Raw genomic sequence first — 12057 nt, forward strand, 5'->3', positions numbered from 1 at the left:
CGGCAGCCCCGAGGCCGCGGGGCTCGGCGCTGCGGGGTCTCCGCACGCTGCCTGGGACCCCGCCTGCAGGAGGCCGCCTGCGGACGCCGAGGTGCCGAGCGTGCGGCCTGACCCTGCTCCAGCGCAGTGCGGGACGCTGGGGACCCGCACACGGGCCTCGCTGCGGCCTCGGCGATTCCCGCCTGGCTCCCGGCTCCGCCGCGCTCCGTGTCCCGGGCGGAGGCGGCGGCAAAGCCCGGCACCCGCCTTACGGCTGACCGTGTGGATGAGGCCGTGGAGACGCTGTTTCCCGCTGGGTGTCATTTCCTTCCCGGGGGCATTGGCGCAGCCGGCACCCCCGCCCAGCACCCAGGGGAGCTCAACCCGCACCGAGCACCCCGCGTCCTGCTGCGGGAGCATTTCTTTGCGCCACAGGGACACGTGTTAGACTCTGCCAGCAGCTGTACAGACATGTACGGCTGTGACACAAAGTGCCTTTGACCAAAATTGACTCAACTGCACATTCGACATGTGGCCACCAAAGTGACACATTCACGGCGTGGCCTCTTGCAAACTCTTGCTGTTCAGGCATGCTCGAAGAACACCAAGATCATAAAAGATATTTTTGTTTTTGGTTACTGATCTATTCCTTTTTTTTTTTCCCTATGCATTCTGTGGACTTGAACCACAGGGGTTCCTGATTTTTCTTAAGATTAAAAAACTTTGACGAGAACAACTGTCCTGTCAAGTTTGACAAGAAATGTAACAGGCCACAGCCACTGCAGACATGACTGCAAGCCTTCACCTCATAAACCAGCAATGAAATGGTCCTGCCCAGGTTTATGAGCAAGAAATAAATAATAATTTTCTTCTAGCAAGAAAATTACCTGCCAGGCTCCCTGTATTTGTATAGTTAGTAACACAAGTGCATTTCTGAAGTGAGCCTTCAGATTTTAAATGTTACAAAAGCAGTTTCTGTTTATTTATATGTTTTACCAGAGAGTCAATTGAATGAGGATAAATAATAGAAAAACATCAGGGGAAAACATCCCCCTCATCAGGGGAAACACAGGCTTTTCTTCCTCACATGACTCCTTAATTATTTTCTCCTTTGATACAGGTTCTTCATAATTTTTACACAGGAGACTATATTAAATGAAAATAATACTATAATTGTTTTAATATTTAATCCAGTGCTTTTTTTCTCCTGCAAAAATGTGTGATGGCCCAAATTAAACAATTTCTTAGCCTTTCATTCTCCAGCTTTAAGGATTTCTCTTCTCCCTGCCTCTTCCAATACTAAGTAACTAACAGGAAAATTTACAGCTACAGATGAGCACTGACTTGGAAGAATCCCTGCTCCTGAGGCATCACCAGATCTCAAAAACCAGGTTCGAACCACTTATTCTGAGGCACAGAAATGGTGCCTGATGTAAAAGCTGCTGGCAGGGCTGCACCATCTCCTTGGCTCTTACCTTTCTCACAGCAGCTTTTCTCTAGGGCACCTCCCTCTGTCAGATACAAAACGTGAACGCCACTGTCACATTGCTGCAGTCAGGACACAGAAAATGCTCTCCCCGGCTCAGCCACTTTGACTGAAGCTGCCACCACCTTGCTGCACATGAAGGCTGAATTTCAATGTGCTTTTTTTTGGTCAGCATGCATCTCCTAGTTTAGGGGTTGTTCTTTCCACTTTTTAGATAAGCCTAGAAAGTGTTTGGTGATTCAAGTCACATAAAACTTTACAATATAAATACCAATATAAAAGAATCATCCTATCTAAGATATTGACACTAAACATCAAGGACACAGAACTACACATGGTCTTTTGGAACTTACATAAGAGACCCAATGGCAACTTTTATCTTAATGTATAGAAGTGATCAAAAAAACTTTGGGATGGAGGTTCTGAAAATATGAACTACAAATTTAAAGAAATTTATGTGCAGGCTTTTGCCAGAAGACAAAAAAGTATGCAATTCAGTAATAAGTTTTCAATTAAGCAATTTGAGCTCTTCTGTTTTTAAAAAATCCACTTTGTGAGAACAGAAAATTCTTTTAAAGAGCTGACAAATTTGAGAGACAAAGTAGCATTCTTCATCATGAAAACATGTATTTTATATTAAAGTAAATTAAATTTTATAAGCAGAACAGTTAAGGGTTTTCAATAAAATTGAAAATCAATAGTTATCCTACCTAAGACTACCTTTAAGGACAGAAATATTCTTCCACTGTGGGAATTTCAAATAAAACATCACTGCTTCTGAAAGACTCTAAAATGCAAATTTCCATTATCTGTGCTTTGAAGAAATCTCTGAAAGTATTTCTCCTGCCAATCCCATTACATAAAGTCTCATATAACTGAATTAAGAGTCCAGTGATCCTTTTTATTGACATTAGTAGTTGCTGTAGGTGCTGTTATGCGCTGCATGACATTATAACTTGTGTACAAAAGCACTTCAAGCCACCTAACAGTATTAGGTAACACAGGTGCAGAGTGCTCCTGAGGCAGATGTTTTAGTTACCATTTAGTCAGAACTAAAATAATCCAAAATTAGTTTGTCAAAATTATCCAAAGAAGGGAGAAACTGGGCTGTCCTCACACAGACACAGGCAACAGTAACACCACACACATGGGCAGTCTCTGGTAAATCTTTTCCCTCCCTGTTCTGCACATGGTCCCTTGCACCCAAAGAAATACACAATTTAGGCTTCGATTATTTTTATGCTGCTTATGGTAGGTGTGGGAGGTAAAATATTGTTTCATTTGTGAAAAAGAGACTGGCATACCCTGACATAGTTTCTAGACAGCATAAACCAGCATGGGCTCCCCAGGCTGGAGCAGCTGTCCAAAATGCCCCGTTCACACGGAGCTGGCCAGACCCAGCGGATTGCACTGCACCTTCCAGAGCTGAGCAGAAACTCGGGGTTTATTTAAGAAAGCTCCGTGGCAACGTGGCCAAACCTGAGGGGGAAGTGCGCCCACAGAAGAGTGGCTGTCTTATGTGAATGCATCATTTGTATCATCTTTATCCGTAAAGGTTAAGGAAAAGACTTCAGATCTCAGTGCCAGCACCATGTTCACCATTAAACCGTGTCCTTACGTGCCATCTCCACAGGGTTTTTTAACATTTCCGGGGATGGTGACTCCACCAGCTCGCCGGGCAGCCTATTCCTGTGCTATAACCTTTCCCATGAAAAAAATTTCCTAATAGCCAATGTAAACCTCCCCTGACGCAACTTAGGGCCATCTCCTCTCGTCCTGTCAGCTTTGCCCTGAGACGCTGCCCGGAGCGGCGGCCAGCGCCGTGTCAGGCCGCGCTGGGAGGCGCCGGGCCCCGAACACCCGCGAGCGGGCCTCGCCCGGGCCGGGCCGTGTCAGGCGGCGCCGGGCCCGGGCAGGAAGGGGGAACCCCGCCGGGGCGAGCGCAATGGCCCGAGGCGCCTGAGCCACCGGCGGAGCCGCAGCCGGTCCCGCAGCCCCGGCGCGCCGCGCTCCTCCGCGCACCACGGGCACCACCACCACGGCAAATGGCCCGAGTACTACGAGAAGGAGAAGGAGGAGATCCTGCGGCAGCGGTGAGCGCCGGCGGGGTGTCGGGCCTGCCCTGCCGGGCCCCGCTCCGCACGGAAGGGACGGCGCTCCCGGGAGGGGCGGGTGCCGCGGGGCGGCCGGGCCTGGCTCTGTGCGGCCCCGCCACGGACTCTCGGCCCTTTCACGGGCTCTCCGTGCGCTCCCCCGGGCAGGGCCGGCCGGGGGGACGGGACCGAGCTCGGCTGGAAGCGGGGTAACAGCTGCTACCGCCGGTTCTCTGCTCTGTGCGGAGCTCTGCTGCCACACTGCCCCTGCGAGCTTGCTCCTGGCTCCGGGTGTTTCTTAGCCTTACTCTGGCTGCTTCAGGCGATTAGAAACAGTGACGTGTAGGACTTAAAATGTTTGTGTGCTGAGCGTTGCAAACTAGGAGTCAGTGACAGTGTTTTCCTTTACAGGAGACTCAATGAGAGAGAGAGGATTGGAGAACTGGGGGCACCTGAGGTCTGGGGGCTGTCACCAAAAGTTCCTGACCCAGAGTAAGGCATATTCTTTCTTCATGTTTTTTATATTAATTGCATATCAGTTCAGTTTATAAAAATGCTTTATCCCTGCATTAGTCATGGTGTCACAATACTTATTGAATCAGTTCCTTTCTGAAGCAACGTAATGAGATTACTATTTTTTCAACCAAGTAATTCCAACGTACCACTTATGCAATGTGTGATTTATTGTAGATCAGGTGACTGTTGTGTTGTGGTTCTGACAGCAGTTCCCAGGCTAAATTAGCTCTTTAATATTTTACTCCCTTGCAAGGATTGACTCAGAATGTCTTTGGCCATATGTATACCTTTGGTCTTGAGTATAACACAACAGATTTTAAGTAGCAAACTTATTTTATTCAGTTCCGATGAGCACACACCGGTAGAAGACGAAGAGGCAAAATCTAAGAGTAGTTCTTCGGATTCCAGCTCAGAAGGTATTTTTGTTTGGCTTGCACAGCTTTTTTGAAAATGGGAAGCTACTGTGGCTTAGAATCTGCTGCTGCTGCTTGCAGGAGGTTCCCTGGCTTAGATGGGTGGAAGTGGCTGGGCTGGGCTCCAGCTCAAAGGAGAGCGTTGCTTTGGGAAGATCAGGGAATACATATGAAACGAGATGCTCTTTGTTCTCTAATGTTATGTTTAAAAACATTGCAGAGGAAAAGAAGAAAAAGAAGAAGAAAAGACAAAAGAAAAAACGTAAAGCATCCAAAAGAAAGCGCAGGAAACATTCTGAGGACAGCGACAGTGACTCAGAGTCTGAGCAGAACTCCAGTGGTAAGACCAGAGGGTTTCAGCTTGCAGTCTGGCCTCAGGAAATGGGATTTCTGAATTTAGCATCCACCGGGCCTCCCATGCCAGAGATCTGTTTGATACATTGTCATGTCGACCAGTACTGCAGGGAGCTTTCTACTAACGCTTTCCCAGTATAACCAAGCCCCATCAGGGTGTGTACTAGGGCATTCTGGTGGAGGCAGTTAGTGCTGGGAACAGGCTCAGGGTTAGGGCAGGAGTTAGGTTAATTGGTAGGGGTAGTGGTTAGTGTAATTCTTAGCAGTAGGGTTAGGGGAGTGGTTAGGCTTAGGGTTGAGAGAGTAAAAGAGCCTACGGCTCCAGGAGCAGTGGGACTGGAAAAGGCATGCCAAGGCAATCCCACTGGGACTGGAAAAGGCATGCCAGCAAGGCCCCAGTATTCCTGTTCCTTCATCTTTCTGACCTGGAAAACCAATACTGTTGAGTTTGGGTTAGGGCTAGGACTTAGGGTTAGGGTTGAGAGAGTCAAAGAGCCCACAGCTCCGTGAACACTGGGGCTGTAAAAGGCGTGACATGTTATTCACGGCAGTAAACTACTTAGTTATGACTAATAATTTCTTTTTGATAATACATACACTGTCTTTTTTTCAGATGAAGATAAAAAGAAAAGCAAGAAGAGGAAAAAGAAGAGCAAAAAGTAAGTGTCTTGGTTGCTGTGTCATTCTGGCTGCTGTTCACTGGAGGGCAGCTCAGTTTTCTTCACAGGCCCTGAGGGAGCCTGAGGACCTTAGGTCATTTGCAAGAGCTGGCAAATAATATTAATTTGATGGATTTTATTTAAATCTACACAATTGTGCAGCACAAACAACTCCCTGTAGAGCCACTTTCTAACACTCTATGAAAGTCAGAACATATGTGTTGTCTTGGCTTTGCTGTAAAGTGTTTTGTATGAAACAGCAGACAGTCATTCTTCCTATAGGTGGAAGTTGCCTTGAGGAACGAATTATTTGAGTATTATTCCAAGCATCTTCTTTAATTTTAAATTTTGATAAATAGCATGTCTGTCTGGCTTTATCACAGGAAGAAGTATAAGAAGAAGAAAGCTAAGAAGAGCAGGAAGGAATCCAGTGATTCAAGTAGCGAAGATTCCGATGATGAAATGCTCCAGGGGGATGATCTCTGGATAGAGAGGTCAAGTAGGTTCACCTGACTTTAGACTTGGGTGGAAACTTCTTGATGTCCTTTTTGTGAATTCGTTGTTAGGTGTTGCTGACCTGTGTAACCCTTCTGATAACAAATAACAATGGACACAAGATTAATATTCCTCATTATTTGATTGTTGCAGAAAATACTGAAGCTGACAGTTTGATTGGACCAGAGGCTCCCAAAACTCACGCATCTCAGGATGATAGGCCTTTGAAGTGAGTAGCCAGTTCTAATGGTACTTTGATCAATCAAGTAAATCAATTGTGAAAGTTATTGTTCAGAAGGGCTGTTGCAACAATAAGGCATGCAGAGGGAGAAATGCTGTGCCAAACTCACAGACAGAAGTTCTAGTGGTGCTAGGCTTTCCCCTGGCCTGAATTTGGGTAGAAGAGTCTGGTTTATGCTTTTTAGCCTTGATTCCTAGAAAAATCAATTGTAAGTGCCTTTATTCTAAAGATCTGCAGTATTGTGACTTTGTAGTGTCATCAGAATGAACTCAGGTGATAATTTAAGATATTGTTGCTAGTGTTGCCATAAGGAAGAAACAGGCCAATATGTGGGAAAGAATTAAGAAAGTGTTTAAAATTGCAGCTGTATGCAGTTGTGAAGAGTAAAGTTGGATGTTTAGCTCAGGCTCTCTCTATCTGAATTGACTGAAATCCCCACTTTTGTTTTTTAGCTATGGACATGCCCTCCTGCCCGGTGAAGGTGCAGCCATGGCAGAGTACGTGAAAGCAGGGAAACGCATTCCCCGCAGAGGTGAAATCGGCCTGACCAGCGAGGAGATCGCTTCCTTTGAGAGCTCTGGTTATGTCATGAGTGGCAGCAGGTATGGTTTTGATGATGGCAGTGGTTCAGTGGAATTTTCAAGAGCTGCTTTCTCTGCTGGCTGAAGAGAAGACTGCTTCCAAGCTCAGCTTGCAAGCATGGAGAAGGTGCTCTGCTTGCAGTGATCTATGCTAAGCTCCCCATTGCTAGAGGTGGATAGTGAGTTTTTCAAGGACACTTTCTCCTTAAGAGCAAAAGTTCTTCACAGGCAATACTCTTCTAATTATTTCAAATTAAGAAGTGCTTGTGTCAATTGGCTTAAAGGTGGTCTGTTTGGGCAGCCTTGGGGATGTGCTGGCTCTTCTGCAGGAGACAGATCAATGTGTGGGAGGTTGGCTGCACTTTTTTCTCTATGACCAGCAGGAAACTCACTTTAATTTTGGTGAGCCAGCAAACACAGCAGCTGACACCCTGGGGGTAGGGGAGGCTTCTGGCTGACTGCCTGAGAACAGACATCCCCAGAAATCAGTTCCTTGCTCTGCCACACTCCTTCCTGGGAAGGTTAGTGTGCAGTTTGGATTATCTAGTTTAGATATCTGTTTTGCCAGTTGGCAGGGCCAGCACAAAAGATTCAGATACCAACTTTAAGGACTAAGTATAATTTGCTACAGTGCAAAACTGCAAAGAATTACAAAGGATAAGCTAAGTAATGCACCTAATAATTACTGCAAAAGATTGCCTGGAGTGATTAAGAAAGATACATCACCAGTTAACCTAATACTTTACCATCATCCAGATCTGCACATGAGCTGGGGAGCCCCAGTCACAGCAAAGGATTGGAGAACCATTCCTGGAAATTCCTACCTGGTGTGTCCACCTGTAGGCAAGGTGGACATCTTCACTGTGAGAGGGCCCAGCTTTTAGACTGTAGAATAAACAAGCTTACACAACTTCTAGTGCAGGAACAACAGCTGGTTTCATCCTCCTCTTGGGTTCCACCCAAATCCTAGCCAGGGCTCAAGGAGGAACCAAGGGAGGTGGCTTTGATCATATACCTTCAAACAAGGTCAGATGTCTGATTTCATGATTTTGTCTGGCTTCTAAATGCAGAAAAATAAGTATATTCTTACCACACTACATGTTTCACTAATGATCATGGATATTACCTTAATGAGTGGATACAAATATAACATTTTGTTGGAAGGTTCATCTAGTGGTCAGCTTTGGCTCAGAGCCTGTTGTTCAGGCCTTAGTACTTCAGTATCTTTATTTAAAGCCCCTGAACACATTGAGGGCAGTTGATGGCTGCAAGCTGAGCCAGGGCACTGACACCCCGTGCCCGTGCTGATGTGCCCCGTGTTCCCCCCACAGACATCGGCGCATGGAAGCTGTGCGTCTGCGGAAAGAGAACCAGATCTACAGCGCCGATGAAAAGAGAGCTCTGGCATCCTTCAACCAGGAGGAGAGGAGGAAGCGAGAGAATAAGATCCTTGCGAGCTTTCGAGAGATGGTCTACAGAAAGACTAAAGGCAAAGAGGAAAAATAATGCTTCATTTGAGCTGTACACCATAGCTTGCACTACGTGGCAGCTAGTGCAGTCCAGTTGTGATTTGAAGAAAGCTGCAGGTGCTGCAGCACCTTTCACCCAACAGGGCCAAGCCTCAGGAGTGGATTACTTGTGCCAGGGAAACACAGTTATTTTCATCAGGTTTTCTTGGATGATTCGTTTAGCATCTACAAGGAATCCCTGTAAAGAGAAAGGCTGCAAGGCAAGAACAGGCGGGGAAGATTAGAGGTGTCAATGTTCTGCACTCACTTTGAATCCAACAAGCCAAAGCATCAAAGGTTTTGTTACCTAATGCCAAGAAGTGTGATTTTTAAAATTCCATTTATTTTTATTAATCATAGGATCATTTAGCTTGGGAAAGACCTTTAACAAGCTACTAGCACCAGTAGCAAAAATGAAAGAACTCCCAAGTTCCTGTTTTAAGATCCAGGACAGTTCACTATTTTTTCACAAGTCTTTTAAATTTAGGTTTTTCCTCCAAACAGTTGAGTTTGGTTTGTGATTCAACCCAGACATGTACATATTTTGTAAATTAGTTTGTAATTTAATACAGATGGGCTTCAGTTACTTTATAGCAAGCAGATAGCAACTGAGGTGTAAAGTAACAGTAACAGGAGGGTCTGATCTTCAATCACTGAAAGGCATGGTGAAGAACCAAGTTGCTTGCTTCTTTTCTCCTATGTTATACATAGGCATCAGTGCAGTGGGGTGCAGTGATTGGAACCCCTGGATGTACACAGGTGGTAACAAGGATGTATCTTTCAATTTATTTTAAATGTTTTTGTTTGTGGAAGTGTTCTAGATTAAACCCTTGTTTTAACTCCTGTAGTATTTTACTTTGGTCTGTTTCAGCAGTATTACATGGCTTGTTTTAAACTCGTGCTTGGAGGCTTTGGTCAGGCAGTGCTTATGTGGTGGTTATCTTTGATTCAACTGCATATTTCCAAACATATCTCCTGGAACTTCTTTTTCTCAAATGTTTTTCAAAACCAAATGGTTTGGAGAGGTTGGTTAATTCTTTTTTGTTCTAATTTATTTTTTTTTGTTCCTCTAAGTCTAGTAGCAGAGATGTCTTGTATATTTGTATAAAGAAAATAAAAGTCCTAAAGTCCTATAATGTTTTCCCTGGAGTTTCACAGACCTGGCATTCACAAACAGCAAATCCTGCCCAGCTACTTCTTCCCATTTACACTCTGGAGCCTGGTTCCATCCTGCTGTCCCCACCTGTACCTGCCAGGGACTGTCACACACAGACAGCTGCCATGGCAGGGCATAGCTGATTTAGCACAGGTTCAATGCTTTTTATCTATCCACAAAGTAGAAATGCTGCTAAGGAAGAGGGTGTTTTTTCATTGTGTTTATTTGGTTCTCCACAACAGAGGACTGGTACTGGTGAATTGGAGCTGCTCATCGGGAAGCAAGCCTTTCTGCACACATTATTTTATTTTCAATTATGTCCTGAAGCCACTTTTCTCTAAACTCACACTGTTCTGGCCTGGAGAATGGAATAAAAATAAGGTAGATTGTAAGCATAATACTGAATCCAAGTTTGGACAGGTGAGATCTGGCCTTCATTCACCACCTAAGGCTATCTGCTGCAATAAAGACCATGTAAAGCAGGACAAATTTCTGAGAATGCAAATGCTCACAGGGTGGCTATTCATGCCTCTGGGGGTGAAGCTAGTGATAAGCAGGGTCATTTCACAGAGCAAGACTTTGACAACTTCCACTCCTCTGCTATTATTGCAAACTTATTTACATGGAGCTCCCTGTTTGGTTTTGGAATGGAAAAGCTTGCTAAAACAGAAGAGTCATAACATTTACCTCCGAATCAGCCTGCTGGACTCCAGTCTGTAGAAGACCTCCACAGGTGCAGTCTGCAACACAGCAGAGACAGGGCAGAGGCCATGTACAGCCCCTCAAAAAGCAGACATTGTAATTGAGTGAGAGCTACTGTTTACTTTAAAAATAACCTGGATATTTGGTTGGGGCAGAAGGGAACATGCTGCTCAGGGACTGGCTGGACATTGGTTGGCGAGTGGTGAGTAATTGTTTTCATTTGCTCCACTTGTCCTTTATAGGGCTTTTTCCTCAGTTTGTTTTTATTTTCCCCAATTTGTTACTATTATTCTATTTATTTTTAATATTATTACACTTTTTTTACACTTTCAATTCTCTTCCCCCATCCCATGGCAGTGGGGAAGGAGTGGGCAAGCAGCTCTGTGATGCTAAGTTGCCAGCTGGGGTTAAACCAGAGAATATTATTTGGGGAATCCATAGCTGTTAAGTAGAAACACTAAAGTTCAGTATGACTTAAGCCTGGAGGTAAGAAGTCTATTCAGTGCAATTTATTTCATTTTTTTCCCTTGAGTTGCAAGAGTTCATTGTACAGGTGCAAACTTCAGGCTGATGAGGAAAGGGATTCTGAGACAGCCTGAAGAGTGAAGTGGCACTCCCTCTCTACTGACCTCTCATTGACCCCTCATTCTGTAACTGCCTCTACTCAGCCCTTCTTACAGCTGCCCAGAACAATTGTTGCTTGGAAAGGGAAGATGGTAAGAGCAGGAAGGCAGATGTAGTATCCTGCCAGATTCTGTTTGGCGAGTTCTGTCAGCCAGTGATTTGGGAACTAACCCAGCCTCCTGCTCTGTGCCTTGCTCCCCTTGCCAGCCAATGGCATGTTTCTATTAGGCCACATCCAAATCTCCTGCCATTGCTCTGGCCATGTCCAGGCCTTGTCAGCACCTTCACAAGAGCTGCTGGCTCCTCGCCAGCCTCTCCACTGTCCTCAGGAATGCCACTGTACTCTTGTCCCTTAAAGGACTAGTCCATCCACACCATTTCTGAGTACTTACATCAGGTTTGAATTTGGAAATCACTATAACGAAGTAGACACTCGCTGTTGCTCGTGGGATGGGTTTTCTGCGTGTTGGGATGCCCCAGCAAGCTCTGTAATGGTACCTCTTGCTGTCCTTCAGTTCTTCTTCCTCAAGAAATTCTGAGTGGTGAAGCCAGCTTTCATGAATGTCCCATGTCTGTTGAACAAACACATCACACTAAGACTCCCTATGCCTAGTAGAGCTGACTTGAGTGTGGTGCTAAAAAGGAACAGAGGTGCTCTCCTTTAATTTTTCATACTTCTTAACAATGAGAAAGTGTGGCCTTCCCGAGTGGACAGAATCGTGACTCACAGAAATTAGTTCTTCAATTTGCTGCTGTCCTTTCTCCACTGTGAAGTTCTTGGCTGCGGTCCACAGGATATTTTTGATTACATGCTTGCTTTCTGAAACAGATAAAATGCTGGCAAATCCTCCTGAAAAGACTCCAACACATTCTAGTAGAGCAAACACAATACCTTTCTCATTTTCCTCGGCCTCTGGAAGACATTCCTCTGTACTGCTTGTCTCATCTTCCAGGGAGATGTGATCTTGTTCCTCACTGACAGCTTCTTCCTTTTCCTCCTCCATTGGCTTCACCTTTAGAGAGATAAAGGCACAAACATTGAGCGGGCACTGTGTGAGAGCCGCAGGCCCCGTCTGAGGAACGTGGGCGGCAGCGGGCAGTCCCTCACGGCCCCTGGTTCGTACCCGGCCCTGCTCACCCCGTTTGGCGCTCCCGGGCCGGCGGCTGCTTCTCCCCCGCTGCCCCGGCCAGGCCGGGCGGTCCCCAGGCGCGGCGGGGCCCGCCCGGGGCGCTCCGGTCCCGCGGTGGGT

General features: G+C 45.9%; 2 protein-coding genes across 2 annotated transcripts in view; one reads left to right on the forward strand and one right to left on the reverse strand.

The window, feature by feature from the left end:
• The window catches only part of LOC121331909 (NFKB activating protein), a 9835-nt gene extending 377 nt beyond the window's left edge, over positions 1–9458 (forward strand). Inside the window, exons 2-11 of the mRNA XM_041396741.1 lie at positions 128–442; positions 3261–3558; positions 3970–4050; positions 4417–4490; positions 4708–4827; positions 5455–5500; positions 5884–5999; positions 6149–6224; positions 6689–6838; positions 8149–9458. Coding sequence (XP_041252675.1) covers positions 128–442; positions 3261–3558; positions 3970–4050; positions 4417–4490; positions 4708–4827; positions 5455–5500; positions 5884–5999; positions 6149–6224; positions 6689–6838; positions 8149–8323 — 1451 coding nt within the window. The 3' untranslated portion in view covers positions 8324–9458. The remainder of the gene's footprint in view (positions 1–127; positions 443–3260; positions 3559–3969; positions 4051–4416; positions 4491–4707; positions 4828–5454; positions 5501–5883; positions 6000–6148; positions 6225–6688; positions 6839–8148) is intronic.
• Positions 9459–9622: 164 nt separating this feature from the next.
• Positions 9623–11816, reverse strand: AKAP14 (A-kinase anchoring protein 14). The gene is made up of 5 exons (XM_041396681.1): positions 11700–11816; positions 11536–11627; positions 11200–11379; positions 10169–10221; positions 9623–9839 (listed from the first exon to the last, which is right to left on the reverse strand). The coding sequence occupies exons 1-5, from the start codon at positions 11809–11811 to the stop codon at positions 9752–9754; spliced, it is 525 nt and encodes a 174-aa protein (XP_041252615.1). The 5' UTR covers positions 11812–11816; the 3' UTR covers positions 9623–9751.
• Between the last annotated feature and the right edge of the window lie 241 nt (positions 11817–12057).

The sequence above is a fragment of the Onychostruthus taczanowskii genome, unplaced genomic scaffold (genome assembly GCF_017590055.1).
Source record: "Onychostruthus taczanowskii isolate IOZ18803 unplaced genomic scaffold, ASM1759005v1 scaffold13, whole genome shotgun sequence".
NCBI classification, from domain to species: domain Eukaryota; kingdom Metazoa; phylum Chordata; class Aves; order Passeriformes; family Passeridae; genus Onychostruthus; species Onychostruthus taczanowskii.

Excerpts from the sequence above, each read along its gene's own strand:
- AKAP14 (XM_041396681.1), bottom strand. The coding sequence starts at position 11,811 with ATGGAGGAGGAAAAGGAAGAAGCTGTCAGTGAGGAACAAGATCACATC. Across the intron at positions 11,628-11,699 it reads GGCCGAGGAAAATGAGAAAG|AAAGCAAGCATGTAATCAAA; the intron begins GTATTGTGTTTG and ends TATCTGTTTCAG. Across the intron at positions 9,840-10,168 it reads TCCAGCAGGCTGATTCGGAG|GCCAGAACAGTGTGAGTTTA; the intron begins GTAAATGTTATG and ends TCCATTCTCCAG.